This window comes from Larus michahellis, chromosome 7 (genome assembly GCF_964199755.1).
Source record: "Larus michahellis chromosome 7, bLarMic1.1, whole genome shotgun sequence".
Taxonomy (NCBI): domain Eukaryota; kingdom Metazoa; phylum Chordata; class Aves; order Charadriiformes; family Laridae; genus Larus; species Larus michahellis.
The window spans coordinates 60,676,198-60,703,342 of NC_133902.1; the positions used below are offsets into that span (position 1 = coordinate 60,676,198).

Consider the following 27,145-nt stretch of genomic DNA (forward strand, 5'->3'; position numbering starts at 1 on the left):
TAAGGAGACCCCTCCTCACATTTATCCTTTTATTGAGTCTTCTCAGGACAGTAAAAGTTTGCTGTAAGTTTGCCAACATAGAATCATAGAATCTTCATGGTTGGAAAGGACCTTTGAGATCATCGAGTCCAACCAAACAACGTACAATCTCTGCCACTAGAGCATGCCCTGAAGTGCCACATCTAGATGCTTCTTAAATACCTCTAGGGATGGTGACTCCACCCACTCCCTAGGCAGGCTGTTCCAGTGCCTGACCACTCTTTTAGTAAAGTAATTCTTCCTAATATCTAACCTAAACCTCCCCTGCCGCAACTTCAGACCATTTCCTCTGGTCCTGTCATTATTTACCTGGGAGAAGAGGCCAACACCCACCTCTCTACAACATCCTTCCAGGTAGCTGTAGAGGGTAATAAGGTCTCCTCTCAGCCTCCTCTTCTTCAAGCTAAACATGCCCAGCTCCCTCAGCCTCTCCTCATATGACCTGGTCTCCAGACCCCTCCCCAGCCTGGTAGCTCTCCTCTGGACACGCTCCAGCACCTCAATGTCCCTCTTGTACAGCGGGGCCCAGAACTGGACACAGCACTCGAGGTGAGGCCTCACCAGTGCCCAGTACAGAGGCACCATCACTTCCCTGCTCCTGCTGGCCACGCTATTCCTGATACAAGCCAGGATGCTGTTGGCCTTCTTGGCCACCTGGGCACACTGCTGGCTCGTGTCAAGCTGGCCGTCCACCCGCGCCCCCAGGTCCTCTTCTGCCGGGCAGCTTTCCAGCCACTCTGCCCCAAGCCGGTAGCATTGCTTGGGATTGTTGTGGCCGAAATGCAGGACCCGGCACTTGGCCTTATTAAACCTCATACAGTTGGCCTTGGCCCATGGATCCAGCCTGTCCAGGTCCCTCTGTAGAGCCTTCCTACCCTCAAGCACAACAACGCTCCCACCTAGTTTGGTGTCATCTGCAAACTGACTGAGGGTGCACTCAATCCCCTCATCCAGATCATTGATAAAGATATGAAACAAAACCAGCCCCAAAACTCAGCCCTGAGGGATACCACTGGTGACCGGCCGCCAAGAGGATTTCACCCCATTGATCACAACTCTCTGGGCACAGCTATCCAGCAAGTTTTTAACCCAGCGAAGAGTACACTTGTCTATGCCATGATTCGCCAGCTTCTTGAAGATAATAAGGATGTTCTTTGAAGCAGCCATAACTCTACCCAAATTGGTATAGGAGTACATACTTGACATATACTAGAACCCTGAAGTGATTAACTACTTCTGGTTGTCTCCTCGTTATCACTATCTGTAACACCAGCTCAGTGACTAACTATTTTTACACAGTAAGACGGTCAGTAATTAGCTATTTTCTCACACAGTAAGAAGGTTAGTAAGAAACAACTATTTTAGAAACAAAGCAGAGGCCTGTCTTTGGTAACAAGGGGATAACGGTTAATGGGCCCTACTCTAGCTGAATGCCTGTGACAAGTGGAGTACTGCACAGTTTTACCCTGGGATCTGCCCTGTTTAGCATCTTTATCAATGACCCAGAGTAGGAAATGGAGTGCTTTCCCATAAGGTTTGTGGAAGACATCAACCTAGGGGGACAAGTCAATCCACTTGAGGAAAGGGCTGGTATCCAGGGGGACCTAGACAGGCTGGAAGAATGGACTGGCAGGAACCTTATGAAATTCAACAAGAAAAAAAAAGCAAAGTCCTGCACATGGGAAGGAATAACCCCTTGGAACAATAAAGGCTGGAGACTGCTTGGGGAGCAGCTCTGCAGAAAAGGCTCTAGGGGTTTCTGCAGACACCAAGCCATAGGTTAGCCAGCAGTCTGCCCCAGCAGCAAAGGTCAGCAGCAGGCTGGGCTGTATGAGCAGTAGCACAGCTTGTGGAGCAGGGGAAGTAAATATCCTACTCATCCCATTTTTTTATTTCATGTTCTCATGAAGAAACAAATGCACTAAAAAAAAAAAAAGTGTTCCACGTTCAAGCATTGTCTTCTGTCATGCCACTGTGATAAAACTTACACATTTCAGAATGTAAACAATGAGTACATCACATCATTATCACAAAAATCAGGCTAGGGTGATTAAAAGTTGATCAGTTTTTTCTTATTAGAAAGCAATTATACCACCGCCAGGCTTTTATACCTTAAAAATTAATGTATCAAAAATTTCATGGCTTCATCCCTCTGTAAAACTGAAAGGAATAAAGTAACAGATGCAAGACATTCTTCACCTCTCTTCAAGAAAACGTTCAGAACAACAACACACATTGAGCGATTCTATCTGTAGGAATGAACTGAACAAAAGGTGACTCAAACCAGCAAAAGAGCCAGAAATCCTAGAGGAAAGCCCCACCGAGCAACAGTTAAGCTCTATTTTGCCACCTACATATTTCTTGTTGTAGGAATGTCCGTTGTTTTTTAAAAAAATAATAATGAAAAAAAAAATCACACTGTAATTAGCTGCACAAAACTGCAAGATGACTGCAAGTCTTCACTTTATGAATGCACTCTTAATATCTCTCACCATGTGTTTATTTTATGTAGGTTGCAGCAATATTCCAGTTTCTTTAGTTTGCTTTCACAGTAAACCTGCTCTGACCAAGTTAACTGAAAAGTTCTAGAAAAAACTGCTTCAGAACAAGTGTCTTTTCCCTTTTTTCTGTTATCGTCTGTCCTTTGATAGAAAAGCACCATTCAAACATTCCACAGCTGTTACCTTCATATTTACAGCTTCAACTCCGGTGAGACCATTCATTGTATCTGTCTATCATTCGGAAATAACTAAGAAAAGCGAGGTTTGGTATGAGTTTATTTCATCTGAAGTCTAGTATCATCACTGAGCAATACGAGACTTATACAGAGGGCTTCTCTTTTTTGCTGATTTTTGCATGGACCATTTAAAAGGTGTAATTTCCCATACAAAGCACTCCGTGATACCATTACGAGGGCATATACTGTCATACTTCATGCCAGGTCATTCCTTACTCTGTGAGTAATCTTACCTGATGTCTAGCAAGTGATTAAGAGTAGTTCTAAATGAGAAAAATAAGCCAAATGAGGTAAGAGGGTCCGTGCTTATATGATTTCCGAGACTGTATACATCATCTATGCTCAAATTCATTTATTACCTTTGAAAAACATGAAGGAAGAAATGACAGGCTACAGGTAGTGTTTATGTTAAAGCAGAAAGCAGAGCTGGAGGATATTTTTTCCAACAAAGACTTGTCTGAGATGGAAGGAACTCCTGGCATTCTGAAAGCAGGCAAAATGAATTAGACAATCTCGACAATCTTACACACCAGTTAGTTTCTTGTAAGCTGTAAGAATCCCTGAATTTATCTAACTTTGTTTTTTAAAAAAAAAAAAATTGTTTCTGCTTCTTACAGCTATGAGAACACAGCAAATTAACAACAACTATTGTCAGGCAATTAAATGCTAGGGAGTGCCAACAGGGTATCTTTCTTTTAAAGCCCTTCAAACAATTTGTAACTTCCAGCTGCAGAGTGGGCAGTGAGCTGCACCATCTGTCTACAATCTGTCACGTTGTTTCTGACTGTATTTTAAATTTCAGGACATATAGTGCACTTTTACTTGCTTAATCAACAGGTACAACCGCACCAGTTTCAACTGGTGCCCCTGCTTTTAACTTCAGTTTGAGTAATGCCATCTGTAAGACTGGGAGGCTGGCTGGCAATATGAACGTAAGACACAATGGGCTGGAGGGGAAAAACCAACAGGGCTAGATGAACTGTATTGTAAAAATTATGGGTAAAATGTAAGCATAAATGGAGTTGTGTATACCTTAAACAATAAGGACAGTGAACCTAATGCAGAACGGAGAAGAAGTGAAAAAGACAATGAAACGGGGAAGTGACCAGAAAGAAGTAGGAAGAAAGTTTATTTGAGCTGCTACACACCTGGAAGGGTGGGGAAGGGCAGCACAGAAGAGACCAGGCACAAGTACTGCAAGTCAGCACATGTTTATTTGTTAGGACAAGGCAAGAACTTAAAACAACATAGACTAGAGACAAAAAACAAAGGGATGACCAGAAATTTTGTTGTGCTGGTTAAGGAAATTCCATAGGAGTTTCAGAGCTAAACTTTAACTTTTGAGACAGCCTGAACAAGAGGATGCAAGAAAAATCAGGGAACTGTAAAGGCATACATAACCAGAAGAATAGAATAGTCATTAATGGAGAGAAAAGCAGGAAAAAAACAGTATCAAAGTACATAAAGTTCATTTGTGCCATGTATTGATATAAGTAGAAGCACACCAAAAAGACAGCATCAGGAAGACCAAGCATTCCCCTGTTTTCCAAGAGATTCACCTTACCCCATCTGCAAACTGACCACACCTTCCAGGGACTACGTACACAGAAACTGATACTTGAGCTTGTTTGTTAACTCTGTTCCTCCTTCTAGGTTTTTTTAATGGTATTATTGTGTTAGTGTATATAACTAATCTCGGAATGAACTCCTGACCGCAGTATCTCATCATATTAGGTGTTATGAACACAGAGGCACTCACAAGGATTTTTCACTTATTAGAAACTACAAGGCAACATAATGGCAATATTACATACACAGTACAGGGAAATTCTTCTTACTGATTTCAGATTTCTGGTTCAGGTGCCTTTTCTTTTTTTCCTTTTTTTTCCTCCTCCAAAACAAGAATGGATTTGTACTTCACTGATGCGAACTACTGCAGGTGATGTGTATAGTGAGTATTTCTTTACATTTTCAGCCCAAGTTCTCTGTTTGCTGAACTTAGTTCAAATGTCTTTACCTTCAGTTAGTAAATTACCACATTAAAAAAAACCCCAAACAAACACAAACCTCAGTTATGTAACTTCTTCCGCAACTGATGTCGATACTCAACTAGTCATGCTAAATGTTAGTTACCGTCTGCTACGCAGTTCAATTAGAAAACATCACAATACTCTTTTTGTGTTTTTTTTTTTTCTTAAAAATACCAGTAATGACACTTGCTTCTCTCTCGCAGACCACAGTGGTGATTCTTAGTGATGCTGATGAGCAGCAACGCATTGTAACTTTTCATAATACTTTGAAGACAGCTCAAATTAAAACATCCTCTGAGCTTGTTATCAATTTCCTTCATCACATCAAAAAAAAAAAAAAGAAAAAAGAGTAGGTGACTTCATACTACATTACACATTATTATGGCCTTTTAAAAAAATACACTGTGTGCTACCTAAGCCATTATCTAATGTGTCCAGAAAAGAGAAGCTATCAATTTTAAATATGCATTTAGAAACATGGCAGAAATAAAACACAAAGGAAAAATGGAAGCAAAGCCTTGTAAAAATAAACTGAAGTGTAATGACATTTTTTTCTATTTCTTATTTGATGAAAACGTTAACAGCCTGTCTAGCAATTAATTCTAATATTTCCTTAATTTTGCTATTTTAGTGTTTGCTCTTCAAGTTGCCGACTTTCTGTAAACACACTCTGCATAGCAGAATTTCATATTAAACTGCACTCCTTAGCATTCTTGACTTACTTCAAATAGGTTAAATATTTTGAGCGCAGCTTTTTAAATTCTACTAACCACTACACAGATAAATGATTGAAAGTATCACTCCAAAGGGCAACATCCATTTCAACAATGCTGGTCTCTTAGTAACAAGGAATGACAACTGTGAATGCCTTTGTTAATATTAATGAACTTCATGGTGCCACATAAGGTTTTCAAAAGAGCTAAAAAGGAATAAATACTTAATTAATGTCTTAAAATACAAAGCATCAATGCACCAACCACCAGAAATACAAAAATAACATGGTATTTCTAACAATGCTCAGGGCATTCCAACTTACACAGACAATCTAAAGAACCGCTTAGGGTGACAGAAATTACTGTGTATTTTCCTCCTTTCTGTGCTGTTCTTTAACATTACAGTGCTAGCAAAGTTTACTTTCCACATGCGTCCCAACACCAGTAAGTCCTCCAAACTCCTTGTATCATGATTCCAAACTACTTGTATGTGTGATTTCATAATACTGGTGAATGTCCCTTAGCGTAAAAAGCTGGAGAGCATGGAAAAGGCTGGAAATGGTTTATATATACATAAGTAACAATCACCCACTCTTATCGTAGGTCCAAAACACAAAACCCCTCATCTGAATAGAGAAACATCAAAAATACATGTTAATTTAAATGAAAAGCAAAGCACTATCTCATTAAAGCGCTTCAAAAAAACCCCCAAAATTAGCATTTTAATAAACTCTGAATATGCTCTCACAGAAGCAAGTACGCACGTAACAAATGCAATGAATGCAACCCATGAATGCAATTGCAAGGGTTCCATCTTTAACTTTCCTTCATAAATCAAAGGTTAAAAGAAGCTAGTCTTGGACTAATTTTCTAAAAAAAGGAAATTTTCAAAAGGGACTGACAGAATTGCACTCTACTGTGAAAGCTGATACATAATTTAGGCACAAACACCGCAGATGGTTAACTTTGAGGAGTAAGAACACAAGGAATGTACACAGAGGACTGACCTGCTAAGCCGTACTTTAAAAAGTATCAACCACATGGCAACTCTCAATGAAGCTTGCTTTAATATAAGAAGTAGATGGTGCTTGATGTGGTTTTAAATGAAATTATTTAGGTGCTTGAATACAAGGGTTTCCTTTAATATCTATTATCCAAGAAGCCATGCACTGAAATTGTTTTTCCTTCAATGTTTTTTCTACTAAGTCCATTCCTTACACATAAGGGTAAAATTCAAACCTCAAACCAGGACAAATTCCATGTCCAAAACCACTCAAAATCGTTCACTTTTTTGTGTAGTCCTTATAGCAAATATTACATGAGATGACATTTTAAGGCATGGAAGTACTTGAGTTATGCCTATTACAATACTTCCTCCTATTCCTTTTTCCTCCCTTTTACGTTCTTCAATAACCTTGGAAAATATATATATATATTTATTTTTTTTTTTAATATCTGGCACATTATTCTCACAGTCTTGTCCCTCAAAAACAGTGCAGAGTTTGACCAGTGCCTGGACATCACTGCACTGTGCAGTCTGAACACGGACACAACTTTTGGCCTATAAAGGTAATAATACGAAGCAGGAAGTCTAAACTAGGCTGGTTTCATGTTTAAAGAATTATTGATAATAATGAAATTAGAGACTGCTTCTTAATGATACATACATAAGACACTAAAACTAAGGTGTACTGACCATCTTAACACTGATTTCCAAAAATTGAGAACTTGTGATGTAGACTGCATAACACTATGGGTACTCTTAGTATCAAAATTTCTTCCAAAATTGCTAACATTCTCATGAGGATGAAATTAAACTTCTTTCCAGAGTCAATTATCTTTTCCAATGCGCTTTCTTATTTTCAGCAATAGGTGAATAAGAAAGCAAGTAAAGTATCTGTTTATTGACTGGAATGCTTCAATTATTCAGGAACTAGTGCTGTATTAACCAATTAAACTAACAGTATGTGATATATTCCATAATGGTTTCACACAGGTTGTTTGTCTATTTGACCTGGGAATATGCCAAAATAATCTATTTGTAGTGTAATCTCCCTGGCAAAGCATAAAAACTCCCAGTCCTACCCCACCATGCATCAGGGGGACCTGACAGGGTATGCAATCAAGTTTATTGCAGAGACTACTTAATAGACTATTGATTGCTGCAAAGAAAATACTGAGATGCGTTGGAATAAAAAGAACGTCTCTAATCTAATGCATAGATTAAGGTGCCTTTACCTTCTCTTAGTAAGAATAATTGTTCATTCTGAAACAATTATTTTATTGTTTATTTTTTTGTTATTCAAGAGCAATGCGTTTTTAAATGTGAAGATAACTGAATTACCAGATTGAGATTGACAGACATTGTAATGCTTTTATAAAAAAATAAATATCACAGAATTGAATAACATCTCCGTTTAGGAACAGGCTTGGATGCTGGTCTATCTTGACTACATAATGTCTTGTAAATTCAAGAAAGTTTTGAGGAGGGAGGGAGGGAGGGAGGAAGAAACTGCCATTCCAGTCATAGGTCATTCATGGGAAAACAGACTTTGGCTGGTTGACAGCATAAACACTTCTGTGTCCTGTCCTCTAGGACAATGCACATCTTTTCAGAGCGGATGCAGCACTAGCCATGGTGTACTAACAGTACGTATAATAAACTACAATCCAGCTTGTTGTTAGGAATACAAAGTGTCTTTGAGAAAATATATACGTTCTTAAAGACCAAATGCAGCCAGGCAAAGGATACGACCATTAAAAAAACTAAAAGGAAACAACCCATCAATACTGGGAATTGCTATCAGCCTTTGTAACTATTAACTATCAGACAGAAACAAAACCTTTTTTTTTTTTTTAAATAGAAGTTGAGAATAAAATTTTTAAAACCACTTAAGAAAAGGACTACTTGGATTTTCTCATGAAGAAAGAGACTGAAGTTTAGTATCTTCATCACATTAGTCATCAGCTTTAGTCTTACTGTATTTTAATAGACCACATATATATCCTATATATACACACTATGTTACAGGAGACACAAAACTGAATGCTGTAATATCTACAAAGGAGATAGCAAGGAGAGGTAAACGAGTCATATAAATCCTCAGTTTGGGAGTGTACGTTTATAGCCATATGTAAATGAACTCCTACTACATTCTGGGAACCACCACAGAGAACCATTTCAAATGGCACGGGCTAATGAACATAGACACAAGTGTCTTCTGCAGTTGAATTTGTAGTGAGGTACTGAAAAGTAACACACATTGTTATTTGTTCTGGATCAGTTTTAGTTAAGAACTTTTCTGATTGTAGAGTAATTAAAATAAATAGTTGAGACATAATTCTAGGTATGGAGACATTCTGGTTTCTATTTTTCTTCCCAAGGAAGCTGCAAATGAACAGAGGCAGGCCATAGTAGGGCACTCAGAATCTACTGGTTCTACAGTATCAGGGTAGAAGAATTTTTCAGTTTGGAGAATACATGCTTGCTCACTCTACTGCAAGAGCCAAGCTTGCTCTGAAAGTAGCAGATTACCATGATTTTAAGCTGAAAAACTTCCTATTTACTGTATAAGAATCAGTACTCAGGCTAACAAAAAGCATGTATACAATCCATTCTCCAAAGTGAAGAAAGAAACTGCAGGGAAGAGTCATTTACCATTTCTTGTTCTGTTAATAACATATGCATCATTCAGTTGAAATACGAAGTTTCCATTCACAAAAATGAGATTCTTGCATGGAGAAGTCTTCCATACCAGTTTCTGATTCAAGCCAAGACGTTTCACTCTAGTCAAGGCTATCTAAGACTATGATATTTGAAATTCACCTTTTCAATCTCAAGTTCCATTAGAAGAAACTATTCCTCCAGATATTAAAACACAGTACAGATTGGGCTTGAATGCTGAGAACACGATGCATATTCAAGAAGTTATCAGATCTTTATCTGAATGTGGCACAGAGTTTGCTATATCAGCCCTTAATGTGATCCTCACTTCTGAGGCAGCTTTGCAAACTGAAAATTTCTTTCACATTTGAAATAGGCGATTTTAAATTAATTTCATTCCTTCAATAAACAAGTACTATGTATAATGAATTCACATGATACGAATATGTCACGGGGGGGGGGACCAACAAACAGTTTTCTTTGATTCATTTGCACAACCTTATTATATTTGAGTTGTGACAATAATTGTAAGTTTTGACAAACGCTAAAATCACATTGTGATACATAATTGAGGTATTTTTACCACATGTGTTGATTGTGGAACTCAGTGTCGCAGCTCCAGTGGAAAGGCCACCTTTTGATACTGATGAAGCTACAGATGGTGTAGAAGACGCTGGAGTCGAAGCAGCTGCAGTAGAGGAGACTGATGATGACGTTAACCGCTCTCCAGACTCCATATCTATAAGAGAGAAGATAAATGTCTGTGTTCTACATCAGGAAATGAAATCACAAGGGGCTAGAGGAGTATCTGTGCTGCCCATGTCTCAGGACCTCCACTTCATTCTTGAGTAGCTCCTCTGAGACCTCCACGAGGGAGGTACACCACGCAAACGGCGCTCAGTCACCAGGGGAATCCAGCCCAACTGCAGCAGTACAGGAATTAGGCAGTGCTGTTGAGAGCTACGTCACATTTCAACTTGAATGCCAACGGCCCCACGTGGGACCACTCCCCACAGCCTCTGCCCAGAGCCTCCACTGGGGCTCAGGTTGGCACCTGCAGCTGGTCTGTGTCCAGGTCTCCTGGCTGGGTCCCAGCTCTAACCTTAGAGCTTCCCTCCAGGCCTGCTTCAGCTCCTATCTTCTGCTACTCCTGACCAGGCTACCAGGCAGCCCCTTGCCCGACGGACCCCTTTACTTTGCCTGGACCCTGTCACCAGCACCAGCATTCAGATCACATGGGGCTGAGTGGCGCTGGGAAAGGCACCGCCTGTGTCACCCGCGACGGCCAGCTCATCCCTCCTTGCAGAGCCACCCTGCCCTTGCTGCTTCCGGGGAGACCCCAGCAATTATGGGAGACAGTATGAATATAAGAACTTCTCTAAATTGCTAGCTTTTCTTTCTCCCTGGTGATCTTTTCATATAAAATAAGGCATTTTGATTTGTGCCATGAATTGCCTAAATCAAAAGTTACCAGACTTGCTTCACTGAACAAGCATGTGTATTTTAAGAAAAACGCACGGTAAAATTATTATTAAAAACAGTACTTGTTGGGAAGTAGTTTCTCAAACACTGAAAAACTGCAGCCAAGCAAACGATGTCTAAGCACACCAGTAGCAGAGTCAAGACTATGTGACTCAGTCTGCCAGAACTGCAGTTGATGGTGAGTCACAACCAGGGTATAAACAAGGTGGAAGAAGTCTTTTCAGAGTCCCTTTATTATTACAAAAGCAACAAGACTAAGCACAGTTAACTCCTAACAGGTAAACTCCTGAGAAACCGGTTCCTGTCCCTGAGTCTCCTCCACCTACAGAGGAACACCCTTTCCCAGACCTATTGCTGGAAGGGTGAGGAGGCAAAGTACTGAGCCTAAATCAGACAACTGCTATAAAATCTCACTCCCAGTCTTTACAATACAGCATGCTAAGTACACAAGACACGCACACCTTTCCAAATTCTATTTTGATCAATTTAGAAAATGGATGTGTTAAACAGTACTTCTGATCCAAAGTTATGTTAAACAGTGACTTCCCAAATTCTCATGTGGAAAGCCAGCATAGAAGCTGTTACCTTCTTCTCCAGAAAGATGCAGTATCCTTGGTTCCTCTCAGTCAGTAAAAATTAATCTTAAAAAGCCAAAGGAAATACAAAAGCAAAAGTCACAGGAAAACACACAAAATACCTGGGCGATGCACTGTGCGCATTTTAACTAAATCATTAATTCCTTATCACTAATAAGATTTTACATGGGCAATTTCTAAGTACCAGATAAAGTCTCTAGACTTTGCTAGCTAGCAAAACAAAACATACTACTTTCCCAAAATGAAAATTCTGCTAACAAAGGAACAATAGTGTATCATATAGAACTGCTTACCCTTCACACAAACTGGAAACAACTATTATGCAGAGAATGGCACCAAAAGACTTCATTGCTATTATTCTTTACAACCCCAGTTATCACACGTCATTTTCATGCATGCAGAAAATTAATTTTTTTCTGCAAATACAAAAAAAATCAACTTCTTACACTTACATGATACAAGAAAGTATCTACTATACTGAATATGAGGTCTATGAACTTTTCTTCAGAACAACAGCAGAAATCATGAAAACTATTTCCTTCGGAGAATTCATCAACGCAAAGTATTATTAAAAAAATTAAATTTTTAATTCAGGACTCCTAAATACATACTTTTCTCCAATTAAACATTTTCTATCCATAGTTAAAGAATACCTCATGGATTTGTAGTAATCAGTAAATGTAATCCAGTTAAACTGCTACTCAGTGGAAGCAGGACAATGAAAAATACTGTGGATACTGTAGACTTCAAATGTTATATTATGTCCATTAGATTTTGTAATTATTCCTAACGATAAGAATTTATAGAAATCCCTTTCATAAGGGATCACAATTTAAGTCTGTATCTACAGATTTAAGTCTGTAGCATTTGCAAACACATGCATTATTTCATGGTACAAAAAATTTACTATCTTTAGCGTATACAGAGAGATCAACAGACATACATGAATATACCAAAATACATTTTTTAGACACTATGAGGCCAACAGGCAGTCCTTGTACAAAACCCGATGGCTTTGCTGTATTTTGGCATTCATTGTTGTAAGTGTGGCCACAGTGAATTTACTGTATTTACGGATGGAATAAGGGAAATTAGCAACTCATCATAATGATATTATTACAGTAATTACCTGTAAAAGGAAAGGTATTTCTAAGCTTTAATGCACTGCATTCAAAACTCAAGATTGAAACTTTTTTACTTGTTTCCTAACAAAAACATCCAGACCTCTCCAATTTCTAAAAAAACCTGCCGTCATGTTGTGTGTAATAATACAGCATTAAAACAAGTCTTTGCCATCTAACATATTTCATGAATAGGCACAGTTAAGAACCACCTATATGCAATCTGCATTTGTGTCATAAATGGGAAGATATGCTTGGTAAATCAATACTTTTTTTTAATACAGAAATGTAAATTTGGCTATACTTGCAAGCTTTTAACCAACGTAAGCCATCTGTTTGAAGTGGTAATACAGCATCAAGGAAGAACTGGGAGAATAGTAATAAACTGCCCTTTTAATCCACACCCCCCCACCCTGCTCTTTTTGTTTCAGTTTGCGGGGGGGGACAGACGGGGAGGGACATAGCGTTGCATTTTCAACCTTTAATTCAGCTGCTTGTTTAAAGTTGTTAATAGAAAACTGGGATATTGGTATTTCTGAATTATTTTGAACTGAAGAAATTATATTCTTTTCCTAGAGACAGACATACTTTTGCTTTCAAACTAAGTCAACCTTTAATTATGTTTAGTTAATTACTCTAACCACAGCAGATGGCTGACTCCAAAAGAGATAATCCCCAAAACAGTCATTAGTCAGGATCAGCAATAATTACACTGTAGACCTAATGCGTTCTGCGACTAAAAAAGTCCATACCAGTGACAGCAGATCCATATTCTTTTAACCTCCAGTATGAACTGGACATTTGTTCCATTTTAATGTATTTTGCCAGTCAATACTTAAGATGAACTTTCATGATTGCTTTTTAAACTCTCATATTTGTAAAAAAGAAATTGCATAAGTAAAACTAGGAAAACCCCCAACTTTTTATTTTCTAGGTGTCACTTCCTCTCAGTGCTTTGCCCGAAACTCCAGTTATTTTCCCAGAATTTTCCATAGCGAACAATATTCATGACTGCGGCCAAACCCAATGAAAACAGAACGCAATCTCTCATTAAACAGGAACAAAGCAGGGAAGTAACAAATTTCTAACAACTATTTGACAGCCACCTGGTGAATAGTCCGAGAGCATTTGGTGTTCTCTTGCCTTAGAGCAAGGTATTTAACCGCACTGTATCGCGGTATTGCCCGTCGAGACTAGCTCTTGAGATCTTACCGCTGCTGAAAGGAGGCAGATGGGGGTCCCTCAGAAGAGGCAGTCGGGCACAGACAAGCTCGACACAGATCTGAAATGCAGTTTCATTCTACGAGGTAAAGCTTTGACACCCCACTCTCCTCGGCGTTGGGCCAAGCCCCAGTCAGGGCCCAGAAGCAAGCGCAGAGCAGAGCGCAGGCACTGCCAGAGGGTCCAGCGGGACGAGCGGCACCCAAGGGTTCCGCGCCGCTATGTCACAAAGGCCATGGAACAAAGGGGAGGGGTGTAAAAGTGTGAAAGCAGCCATGAGCCAAAACAAACAAGCACCCTGACCTCAGAGAGGTCAACCTCAGAGAGAAGTGTAGCACCCACAGGAACAGGCAGAGGAGGGGTGGACACGGGAGGTGTCCGCAGGGAGGTGATGCTCCTGGCTCGACCGGCACCGTCTGCTCATCGACCTCCTGACATGCAGTCTGCTACTGCTGCAACGTTTGAGACACATCTGAGATTTTTAAACTCAATTAAAAGTGTCAATATAATTAATGAGATTCACTTTATATGTCTCAAATGTTGTACAAGCCTTAAAGGCCAGGTTAAGTGCCAAATAGTTCAAGTTTTGCAGAACTTCACTGTAATTATGTCACTTTCAATAATTTAAGCGCTTTACATAAAACTCCCTAGGGAAAAAAGCCACCACAATAAATTTTTTTTTTGTAAATCAACCACCACAATATAACTTTTTTTAGTAAGCCAACAGCAAGATTGGTTTGTGTTTCACAGGTATTGTACCAACTACAGAGACATTTCTATCCACAAACAATATATTCCTATTAGTTACGCTGTGTGAGGCACACGGTACACGCCTGTATTATGTCTAAACCCTTTATGGCCCTCCCATTTCTAACTAACCTGATCTGCTATGACAAGGTGACCCACTCACTGGATGAGGGAAAGGCTGTGGATGTTGTTTACCTGGACTTTAGTAAAGCTTTTCACGCCGTTTCCCATAGCATTCCCCTGGGGAAGCTGTCTGCCCATGGCTTGGACAGGCAAACACTTCGCGGGGTGAAAAACCGGCTGGGTGGCCGGGCCCAGAGAGTGGTGGCGAATGGAGCTAAATCCAGTCGGCGGCCAGTCACGAGTGGTGTGCCCCGGGGCTTGGTACCGGCGCCTGTTCTGTGTAACGTCTTTATCAATGACCTGGATGAGGGGATCGAGCGCACCCTCACTCAGTTTGCAGAGGACACAGAGTTGGGCAGAGCGGGGATCTGCTGGGCGGTAAAAGAGCTTTGCAGAGGGATGTGGACAGGCTGGATTTATGGTCTGAGGTTCAACAAGGCCAAGTGCTGGGTCCTGCATTTGGGTCAAAACAACCCCATGGACGCTCCAGGCTGGGGCAGAGTGGCTAGAAGGCTGCCTGGTGGAAAAGGACCTGGGGGTGTTGGTCAACAGCTGGCTGAATATGAGCCGGCAGTGCGCCCAGGTGGCCAAGGCGGCCAACAGGATCCGGGCCTGTATCAGCCATAGGGTGGCCATCGGGACCGGGGCAGTGATCGTCCCCCTGTATTCGGCACTGGTGAGGCCCCACCTCGAGTGCTGTGTCCAGTTTTGGGCCCCTCATGCCAAGACAGACATTGAGGTGCTGGAGTGTGTCCAGAGAAGGGTGACGGAGCTGGTGAGGGGTCTGGAGCAGGAGTCTCGTGACGAACGGCTGAGGGAGCTGGGGGTGCTCAGCCTGGAGAAAAGGAGGCTGAGGGGAGACCTTCTTGCTCTTTGCAGCTACTGTATTCACATATTTCGTGATCTTCATGATTACAGTAAATTAAGAATACTTATAAATGACAGGGGGCATTATAATTCAGTTGCTTTACATTCCACGGAGGGAGGACAGGCACACAGGTCAGGTTCCATTCCAAACCTCCATGACCCTTGCTTTTGCATAAAACTCAGAATATATTCCTGAAAGCTGCATAATGCTGGGCAAGAAATGCAAACTATCCAATTTGTACTACAAAAAGAGAATGGCCCTATCAGCTACCCATCAGGCAACACAGCACTGCAGGGAATCACTTTATGTTGAAGCAACCCACGTCCACTTAAAACAAACATTTCAAACCCAAAATAGCAACACTAAGAGTCTAGACCAGTTAAATAAATGAATAAATAAAGGCAAATTTACCTGCATTATTTGTTATTCTGTATGACGTTATCAACTTTATACACGTATGTCTAGCAGTGACCACTTTTATTTCCAGTAAGCACCCCTTCACCTTCTGTTATTTTCACTTCAATGCTGGGGTAGGGCAGAAAAAGCTGACACCACCACCCTCAAAACACAGATTAGCGAGGATAGCTTCTTACACAGATGTGAACACTCTGGATCAGGAATGCTCACCCTACTAAAGCAGCCTGCTAGTACAATTAATCTGCACAAGCCACTCCCTGCAGAGCAACAAATTTCAATCAGGTGACAAGGAAATGAGCCTGTCATATAATTTACTTTTGCCAATAGAAAAGCTATGCAACTCCTCCAGCTGAAGATGGGCACTCATACTTCAGATAGCAGGATGACAATGGTACAGTGCAATTCTAGGGAGACAACATTAAGGCTCACAGAGACATATCTCATGGAGTGGAGATGATGGCGATGCATGTCCACATTCCAACACTGCCAAGCAGGTTTCTAAACAGAAAATAAGCATTAGCACTACCTAAAATTGATGCAGAGCCTGGACTCTGTCATGACCGCAGAGGCTGAAATAATAGTATCTGAAGAACATTCAAATGCAAGGATTCTCTGGCATCAGTTTGCCAAGTGCCCAAAAGAGGCAATTCCACCAAATTCTGTCAAATGGAAATGAATGTCTCATTAACACCAATGAATGTCTCATTAACACCAGGCTCCCGAGGTGTTCATTTTCCGTAGGATATGAATATCCTATTCTGTAGGATAGGCCAGCTATGAAAAAACAGCTCAGTTCTCTGAGTGGCAAAAGCACCAGAAACTTTTGTCCCAGCAAAGCAAGCCAGCTTAACAGGGTCGTATACCAGATTAAGCTGTGTACCTTTTACTGAACTAATGCTATTTCAAAGTCACTGAGGTCCAGCCAATACCTCTTTTTGTCATCTACCCGAAATCTCTGGATCATTCAGGTGCTATAAAGTTTTCTATACATAAAGAACTGGATTTGGCTTTTCCAGCTCCTCTCTGCAGACACATTATCTGGAATCACTTGGAGGTATAGGTGTCCATGGACTGAATTACAGGTGCTGTAACGATGATCTGTGTGTAAGGGACAGAAGCGACTGAGATCAGAAAACGTTCCAGAAAATTTACATAGTCATTTAACTGAAGTGCCTGTGACACTAATGTGTCCTGAAATTGCCTTCATCTCCAATAATTACAGACCTAAATAGACACCTGACAAAAAAGTTTATCTTCCCTCTACATCCTCCTCTTTCCTCCGAGACAAATATTTTCCCTCCAGTAAAGAAAGCCTGAATACACTTCGTTCTGTGAGGTGAGAAACGCTCCTTCCGTTTAAGTCTCTATTCATTCAGTTAAATGAAAATCAGCATCATGCTTTTAAGTGACCTCGTCATTCATGGGATAATTCTGACAAGTTTTTTCAAGATTCATAAGAGGAGTGTCCTGCAGTCAATATTTTTTTTGCTTGGTAAATACCACCATTGAGGATGGTAAGAACGAAAGAGCATAATTAACTTCTATTACCACGTAACAGTAGCTCACATACCAGGGTTTTAGGACAGCACTTTCTAATCTTTTCAATATTAATATCGAGATACATGCCACTTGGTAACAAATCTACCTCCTGATTTTGTTCTCTTTACCTTTCTCCACAAGGAAAGAAGAAAAGGAGAAAATAACAGTTTGAAAAATGAAAATTATATTTCAGTTGCACATAAAGAAGAATTTCTTACCCATAGCTATATGTTGTAAGTAACAGTGAAAGGAACACTAATTATTAAGTAATCTCTCTTAAAATTAAATTGAGAACAGATGAAACTGTCACATACATTACTTGGCGCCATAAACCGTGTTAGAGCTTTCTGACCTTGCCTGCAACTGTGCAGCTAACGAGGCAGCCGAAAGGGCAGAGCAACTCTTGCCTCAGTTAACCGGGGTGCTTCTTCAGGCAGTTTTGGGGGGAGATTTCTTCAAGAGTCGCCTTTCAGACCTTCTGGTGACCTGTTGCTGACAGCGGTGGCCGGCACCAGGAGCCTTCTCCTTCTGCCCACTGTAACTGCCAGTGCCTGCCAGCCATGCCAGTGCCCAGGAGCACCAACCGCCCACAGGGACATGGGTCCCAGCACAGCTCACAGGGACAGCAAAGGGCCCACAGCCCTGCGTGAGGACGGCGGCCACAGGGCCCAAGCGACCGTCCCCAGGGTACCAGAGAGCCCAACCCAGGAAAAGCGCCCCAGGTTTGCTCGACTCTGTATCAGTATGTTTGATTTATGAAAATGAAGCAAATCTGAATAAGCAATGATAGTTTTTGTGCTGTCATATAAACAGTTGAGAAAGATTACTAGCAGCTATTTTGTATGTGACTTTTCAAGATAAACAGCTTCGGTGAAAAATATAAGATTCCAACATTTTGTTCCGTTTTATTTCACCTGACAATATTCATGCAGCAAAATAGCGGCTGTCCAAGGACTGTGACTTTAAAGCAGCCACTCTTCTTTCAGCGAAGCACTTTAATTAAAGCTGATAATCTTAGCAGAATAAGTTATTTTTAAATAAACACAGAATTGACTCACTGAAGTCTTTAAACTTAATTCTAAATGTTATTGACACTTGACTGAAACATGTTTTGTTTTTAAATGCAAGTAGAAACAAGGATTTTAGCTACCATAAGTGATCCACGGAGCTGAACTAGCTTTCTTTTATTTTTTAATTCTTATATTCGTCTCAATATGTTTATAAAGTTGCGTGTATAGTATACAACAGTCTACTACGTAACAGTCTATTATCTAAAAAAAAAAAAAAGCTCAAATTAAAGCCCAGTAAAGATATCCAAGTTTTGCATTGTTATGCTCAACTGAATGGAGTTCAAATAATGGATAACTTAAGTGCACTTTCAAGAAAGTAAGTTCAGATTTCTTGTAATGGGTTCTGAAAGCCTGCTGCTTACAGTGGTATTTTACATTTAAACTTCATAAAAATTCCTGTCCTCATAATCGTAATTAGTTTGCATAAAATGTTGTCCATTGCCAGCTCTATGACTTAAAAAAATGGCGTGAAGAAAAAAAAACTTCACCTTTTAGACTAGTACTTCAAAAGAAGTGAGTGGGGGCTGCCGGGGAGGGGGAGCCAGTACATTCTCAATATCTATTATTCTGAATAAACATGAATGAGAGTCAAGTTTGAAACAAAAAAATACCGTCTCTTCTAATATTTTCAGAAGTCCTTTTTAGAAGTACTTTTTAGAAATACTTTTTCTAGTATTATGTAATGGCATTTATTATTCAAGAGTCAACAAACAGGATAAAGCAGTGTTGCTTAGCAGCTGAGTATTCTTGACCATTGTATGATCCATCTACAATTTTCTAATCCATTTCTGTATTCTTAATGAGAACTGTATTTTATCAAAACAGCAGGTCTCGAATAAAACATTATTAATTGAATAGATATTCAGTGTTCAAAATATCTGTTTAAATTCACCTCGTACTAAGTAAAATCCCTAAAACACAAAACCATCATTCTGTCAAAGTCTGTATTTATTTTAAATAGATTCTGCCTAATAGCTCAAGAAATCTTTTCTATCTCAGAATCTGTTTCATCATCTCCTACCAATAAACATACAGCAGTGCCTTTGCACAAGATAGTAAACTTTAAGCATTTTAACTCTATTAGAACTGTCTCGAAACAGATACAGAACTAAATGGGAAATACAGTACAAAAGAGAAATAAACACTGTGGCCAAGATGTTCAGAACCAGGACAGCTGAAGTCAATGCCTTTTTTTGGGTAGCTTTTCCAAACCCTGACTCTCAGTCTGTCAGAAGCACACTTTCTGCTCTTCTGTGGACTTTTTGTCACTCAGAAACTTAGGTCCAGTTTAGCCACTGTACCGTACACCTCTTCCCATGGTTCAAAGGCCAGGCTTCCTCTCCCCAAGCTCAAAATCTAGGCTTAGCTCCAATTACAGGCGCCAACGGAGCTTAACAAAAACTTACAGAGGAAGTGCTCTTCTGAACCCTTGATGGCAAAAGCTGCCACAGGTTTGTCTAGCAGTTGTTAAAATTCTAGAGTGTTAAAATTCATGCTTGTGCCAAACATGCTGGTTAGTATTTTCATAACTGAACCTTGCCTGTCTTTGCCAAAGAATGACAGAAGCCTCTAAAACAAAGGATAACTTTGTGAAACCTAGTGTATCTGCTCTAACATACATATACAAAAACTCTCCAAAAAGCTCACTACAAACAACATATTTTGCCTACCTAATATTATTTCACTTCATGTTGGGAAAAAAGCACATAAGAAAGTGAGTGGGCAGAGAAAATGCCAATCCAAACAGTTAAACTTTAAAAGCATAAGCTAAGGGAAAGATAAAATTGGGAAGAAATAACTACAAACCCAGGTATCTATTTGTGTGTACAAACTCCATGTGAGTCAAAGTAACCAACTCGGAACTAGTTCATGGGTACCCCCCTGTAAATTTTCCAAAGAATAAAGATACAGAAAAAGAGATTCCTTTACCCCACAGGCCGAAACTTACAGACTACCATAACAACTCCTGTATTTATTCCAATGAGCCAGAAGGGGCAAGGATGTTAATCAAGCTCCTTCAAAATAAATGGTCTAGAGTCTGCATTAGCTGCTGCTTACTTTTTATTTCATCCTAACAATTTAAGATACTATTTTACTCCTTTAAAAATTGCTGAAACTAAAACAACCAGAATAGTCTGATGAGGAATGAGTTCTCAGATAGTAACTCAGAGCTGCAGAAAAGCATTCAGAAGAAACAAATCTTTTGAATGTGCACCTGTACCAGCCTCAGGCTTTACACTGGGTCCTGATTTTGTTTTAGAATAGCACCAAAACTTCAGTCTCATTATCCTAACATTAATCTTGCTTTCCATTTAAACAAAAAGAGAAAGAGTCAAGCATCTGAATCATACTTTCAGTTCTTCAATGCCAGCGAAGATTAGTTTTAACCTATACGATAGCGAATAAATCCATCGGCCTGTCATCATTGAGTTTTGGCACCTCAACTAAAAACCTTCTCATTGAGGGATGCCAGTTCCTCAGTTTCGAACTCTTAAAGCACCTTGTGGTGTCATCTAGCAGGAATGCGATGGTTCCCACTAATAGCCTGAGGCAGCAGGGCTGAGACACAGATAAATGGTTTCCACATTTTCGCGTTGTTCCACTCCGAAGTTCTTTGGAAACCCAGAACCAGTTCTAGAAGGAAGTATTCTGTGCTATGCTAGCCATCAAATGAAGTCAGCTTCATCATTGGCATCCACCCTCATTTCCAAAATATCTTTCTTAGGTTATTTGTTCATTGTTTCTTCCGGTTTAAAGGCATTAGGATTTTTTAAGAAATTCAGACATTTAAGCAAAACAAAACAAATAACACACACACAAAGAAAGTCCACTGAAGTTTACCTAAGCTGAGTAACTGGAAGGAATAATATTGTGGTTCTTAAGACACAAAGAAAAAACCAAGCCTCAACAGAAGCCACAGCAGCTATTACCACGTCAGAAGACTATCCTTGCTGACTCCATTCACAATATTATTCTTACAAACCAAGCAGATGCAAATCTGACATCTCAATGTTATTTACACACTTGAAGGAAGTGGTTAGAAATAAAAAACCTGACAGAGTGCATTTTTACTTCCACATATGGAGAGAAAGATGATAAAAAAACATCCATATTCCCACCTACAAAAACAAAAGTACGTGTCAGAATATGTATCTCAATTTCACACTTCTAACAAAGCTACACGCTAAACATTATGTTTTCCTACATTATTAGGGAATGCTAGTTAAAATACAGGAGTCCATTTTAGCTGTGTCAGATGTTGTTTCCTTAGCAAAGCTTGGTAATGATTTAAAGATTAGCAATGATACGCAGTATTCCCATAAGCCATATTTCAGAATTTAAAGGCACTCTGCAAAGGCAAGCTGGTATGTCACGGTCACGTCTGAGTAACAGACAGAACCGTAGCTGTTTTGTGAGGTGGGAAGAGGGAAGCCTCAGCAGCCCCCACTCAGCAGGAGGCTGGCAAGAAGTGCCCAGTGGTGGCCAAGGGCTGCTCCCTGGGTGAGGATCTGCCCCTCTCCGGGCAGCGGTGTCCCTCTGCCCTGCTCCTCCCTCTCCACAGGACAGGGACAGACACGGACCAAAGGCAGCCCACGAACCAGCCGCTGCCGCAGTGCCCATCGGGGCCCATCCTGCATTAGGGGAACCCAGCCCTGCCACGTACCCCAGGCTGGAGCTTTTTGGGCCAATGAGTTCTGCTGTGAAGCACTGAGCTTTGAGATTAAGAGCCTCTACAGAGATGGAGTATGCAAAAAGATTAAAAATAGCAAGGGAAACATGTCTAGAACACCTGGATTGTAGGACATTGCAAAAAACTGGCCAGGGGAACAAGCAGCCAGCCAGACAGCGAGGGAGTGCAAGCCTGCAGGAAGACAATACGTGTGTTCTGCTGGCACCCAATTTAGGACATTTCTTGGACACTGTTAATTAACACATTAGTAATTTATTTAGAACATGAAATTATATAAAATTTTATCTAGTAATAGGAGCAATTCAGTATTTTGTGAGAATAATTAATAGATTCTTGTTTTGTAGGAGGGATTAGTATAGAACAGTACTACTAGGTCACCGGTCTTTCAAATTAAGTAGCCAGTGTTAAAGGGGCTCATAAGGGAGGCAGCACGCATAAGAAACCTAAGGCCATCCCATGAAACATCTATTTTGCAGTTAATGCTCTCAACATGAAAAGGTCATAGTTTCATAGAGACTGCTGGCTGGCACTTAATCCTCAGTAATCCTCAGAATACATGGCTAAGTATTTTGGGGAAAAAACAATGCAAATCAACAGTTTCCAAAATCCAGGTCTTCACTACCACTGGAGAAGAAAAGCCCTTTAACACATTAATGAATCCCTCTTTTTTTCTTCCCTGTGGCATTTTTCCTGCCTGGTTCCCCTCAAAATAAACCTGTATCTACACACTCTGGCCACTCTGTTGCCCACACTCTTTTCTTTGTAAGTAACAACCCATGTGAACTAATCTCCAAAAGCATCTTTCTACCCCAAGCTGCAGGTACACTGTCTCTGTTCCTCACCTACTTATTTTTCTCATAGTGTGACCAACTGCAGATTTCTTGTTTATGCTGTCTACTTTACAAGTTTGCTAATAATGGCTATTTGAAATATCTTTTTTTTAACTATCTATTATGAAAATATTTATTTCTTTTCACTGAATCCTAATTTTTCTCCAGATTTCTTTTTCAGTTCCAGTATCTGTCAACACAGTTACTAAATGAAATTGTATATAATTTTATTTCTATAGTAAGATATGATAATAGGAGAAGCAGACATTTTGAAGAGCGAAAATTATTTTTGTTAGGAATTCACTACAGAAGTACTTGGTACCAAGACCACAATATTACTTTAATATGAATTTATATCGGAACTGCAAAACTTGATTTAGCACCTTTCTAAACTTTCACGAAATAACCAAGAACACGCATAGGTATTATCTGGTATAGGACTTCAGTAATGCTTATCGTGTTGCGTACAATGCTATTGAAAATTCTGTGCAATTTTTACTAGTGTAAGATAAGACCAACCTTAAAAAAATAAATCACTGTAAACCCATTTAACAGAGCAGAGTAAGACCAAATATGCACTGCCACCATTGTTACAATATGAAATCTGTTAGATTGATATTCTGGAGCAAAATAAAACTGGACCTGTGCACTAAGTGATAGCTGCACACCCACCCAGTCCTCATCAGCAAGAGCCACGAAATTACTTAAAGTAAAAATAACACATCAAGTATAGTAAATATAGAAACAGTACAAAATTTCCAATAACTACAAGAAAAGCTTACAAAATCGCTGTTTTGTTTTATTTGAAAACTGAGTTGTTAGACATGAAAGAGTTCTGCAAGTGATAAAAATAAGCTGTAAAATACCAATACTTCATAATGTGCATGAAATGCATGCATTTTATGTCACTCTATTTGTCCAATGAGCATTCATCAGAATTTTTCATGACGTTAATACTAGTCATCTAAACACCTAAATAGACTTTAATGTTTGTCTCATGCAAATCAGATATATTTGCTCATCACTGCTGTCAGAAAGCATTACAAAAAAGTAGTAGTTGCCTGTCTTAAGAGTATCAAAAAAATGAAAGTTGCAACTCTATATATTCTTTCTTGAATCTATAAACTAGTTTCAAATCTATAAGTTAGTTTCGAACTAATAGCCTGGGGAAGAAGGAGGGAGGGAGGGAGGGAGGCACAGAGGGAAAGCACTGAACACTTGGCATTACAGACGAATAGATACAGAACACAAACAGCTTACTGTGGAGAGTGGTTTAATCAGGAGGTAGCCATTATCCTGTCGCTACAGAGCAATGACAGCACTCCAAAACAACAAGCCGTGGTGGGTTTGATGTTGGTTTTTTTTTTTTTCTTCAGTCAAGAAGGAAGAACAAACGCGTGAGATCGTGCCCCAGCTCTGCTGAGCCCAAAGGTCGCCAGATGTCTATTGTCAAACGCTACCCTGAAAACGAAATTCAAGTGAGCATTTAACAAAGCTGTATTTGAGGAAGCATCTGAAACCTACCACAACCTCCCCTCTGTGTTACACACAAAACATGGCTGTCTTATTCAGAGATTAGCAATTATTGTAATGAGATACTGTCGGAGAGGGTCAAACAGTACTTCCTGCAGTTTACACATCTTGATTTCCTGGTAAACAATCGGGAATGCAGGCGGAGCCAGGGATCCCGCGACAGGCACCGGCTCAGGCAGGCAGAGCCAGCCCAGGTGAGGCGGCAGCTCTCATTACCTGCGCATCTGGATTTAATTACATGAGGCTACAAGGTAGCAGAGAACATCCAAACAACTGAACCATGAAGGAAATGTTTTCCACGGTGTTACACAGGCATCAATGCCGTACTTGGTTGTTTTCTTCTTTAAGCCGAGCCCAAGAAAAAAAAAAAAAACAAAACACTTTATTTTTCTTTTAAATTATGCTTATGTACACACATACACGCCCCAGAACAAACTGCTCACAAATTTGTCTTGGTATGAGAAAGTGCCACGAAGCAATAACCTGAATCAACCCTGGAAAAACCTGAAACTGGGAAAAACAAATGCTAACCACTGTGTTCAGAATTTAAGCATTAATCTCAAAAAAAGCACAATCAAAGAAGTCTACTAGCAGTATTCAGAAGTTATCAGAATTAGCTTACTGAACAAAATTTTAACAGAAAAAAAAATTCAAATGCCTTTAAAAAAAAAAAAAAGACTGCCTAACACTTTTCCTCCTCAAAAAAATTAATCACATGGACTAACCACATGGCAGTGACCCAGTGAGAAAAGCTAGTTGTTTCCTCCCCATAATCTTTTAAAAAAAATTAATTTCAACAAGCTCCAGTTTAAAAATCAGATTTTCAAAGTGGAACTGAAGAGGGCCCTAGGCTACTATGAAAATTGAAAGGAAAAAAGAAAATAAAAAACCCCACACCCCAACAAACAACAACTCCCCACAAAAAAAATCCTTGAGTCACAGAGAAAACACTTGCTACTCCTAAGCAACTGAAGTATTAGGTCCACTGACAGAAGACAGAATTTCTTTAAGGGATAAATGCAGTCAACTTCTTACACAAAAGGTCGGTGCAAGTGAAACTGCTACAGTGCCCTAAAACAGCAGCACACAGGCTTGAACTTCAGCACGCAGCACGATAAAAGATTATTTGCAGACTAGAGGAAATACGCAGGGGCAGGGGACAGATCAATTGATTCCTTGTGCCGAGGGTGTCCCTGCACCAGAAAACCTGCTACAGGGCTGCAGCTGCTCCGCTGTGCCGCCATCCCCAAACAGCCAGGACACAGCAACAAGAGCTATCTCTGCAGCCAAAGTGGGACTTCTGCAAGCCATGCTCATTAGAGATATAATTAGTATAGCCACAATTTCCCAATCAAGCACTCAGATATAACTCGTTCCCTTAAGTAAAATCACGTCAAAACTTCGGCATTTCATTTATCTGGTTTTCTACTGTTACTCATCTTACCAAAAAAGCAGTCTTGTGAAACGATACATAGTGTTTCTGAAGAAAACAGCAACAATCAAACCATCAAATGAGAAAAGCCTTCTGCAAAGCCAAGGAGTATCAGCAGAACTCTTTGCAGCAGTCTTAAAATAGTTTTAAAAAGCCACGCATATTGTATTTAATCAGGGTAAGTTTGGTACTAGTATCACTGCAAACAAGCTCTCAACAAGATTTAGGAGATTATGATCTAAAGTCTCAACATGGGAATTATTCTTAATTCCAGAAATCTGCACACTAAAATACAGCCACAATGAATTTGAGTCTCTGATTCAGGGACAATCATGTACTATAGCTCTGCATGTTCTACTAGCTAGTTCTACTAGCTCATAAATGATGATTTTTCTAAAATTGTTTCAATCCATGTTGCTCATAATGTGAAAAATATTTACTGTGGAACGGCTGTTTTGCATTGGGACAGCAATGAAGAAGAGGGAAATAAAAATGTGACAACAGAAGCAGCCAAACAGGAGGTCCACAACTTAGTTTCTGAACTCCAGGTGAATCAGACCCTAGCCCTATAACAGTCTGTGCAAGGTGCTGAAAAGGGATTTGTTTTCTACCAGTGGAACCATTAGAGAAGCTAAATATACTGAACTACAACCCACTACTCCACCTTAGTCAGCAAGAGAATAATTAGTGATTCACAGCAGGTGATGTTCTCAGACAGAAATTCTACAGGCTCCTAAAATACTGGCGTCCAATACCCGAGATCCATGAAAAAATTATGTTTATAAACCAGGCCTAATAGCATACTGAAACATATGATACAATAAATCACTACTCCAGTTATGTCTTAAATATGCATCAGCACCTGCCCTCATAAAATGGCACAACATCAACCTGTGGAGCCCAACTGAGCAGTTACTGTCTTTCTGGGAGATTTTTTTTTAAAAAAGAGTACCAGTTTCTATATAGCAAATTCTAACTATAAATATGGGTATTGAACATGGGTCTAGCTATAAATATGTGTGTTGAAAAACAAATAGAACATTAAAAATATTTTAAAAACAACGTATACAGTAGCAGTAAGTAAAATATTGAAGCGTTGGGGTTTTTTAATTGAGATTTCAAACACTCCCCAGGGGAATTATATCTGTGGTCATAAGGAAAATGCAAAACCCAAAAACTTTACTGTGCTTTAAAAACAAAAAAACAAACAAAAAAAAAAACCAAAAAAAACCCCCAACCAAACAAAACCATCAACAGCTTCTCACAGAGCCCTTGTGTGCTATGATGCCTGC

At 39.8% G+C, this 27,145-nt stretch overlaps 1 protein-coding gene across 21 annotated transcripts in view; it reads right to left on the reverse strand.

The window, feature by feature from the left end:
- The window catches only part of BAZ2B (bromodomain adjacent to zinc finger domain 2B), a 150,979-nt gene that overhangs the window by 65,664 nt on the left and 58,170 nt on the right, over positions 1-27,145 (reverse strand). For 16 of the 21 annotated variants that reach the window (XM_074596142.1, XM_074596140.1, XM_074596139.1 and 13 more), the window contains exons 3-4: positions 24,149-24,349; positions 9,767-9,922 (exon numbers count right to left, since the gene is read on the reverse strand). In XM_074596142.1, the coding sequence (XP_074452243.1) occupies positions 9,767-9,920 (154 nt within the window). In that variant the 5' untranslated portion in view covers positions 9,921-9,922; positions 24,149-24,349. The remainder of the gene's footprint in view (positions 1-9,766; positions 9,923-24,148; positions 24,350-27,145) is intronic. The other 5 variants (XM_074596138.1, XM_074596128.1, XM_074596123.1 and 2 more) reach the window with 1 other exon arrangement.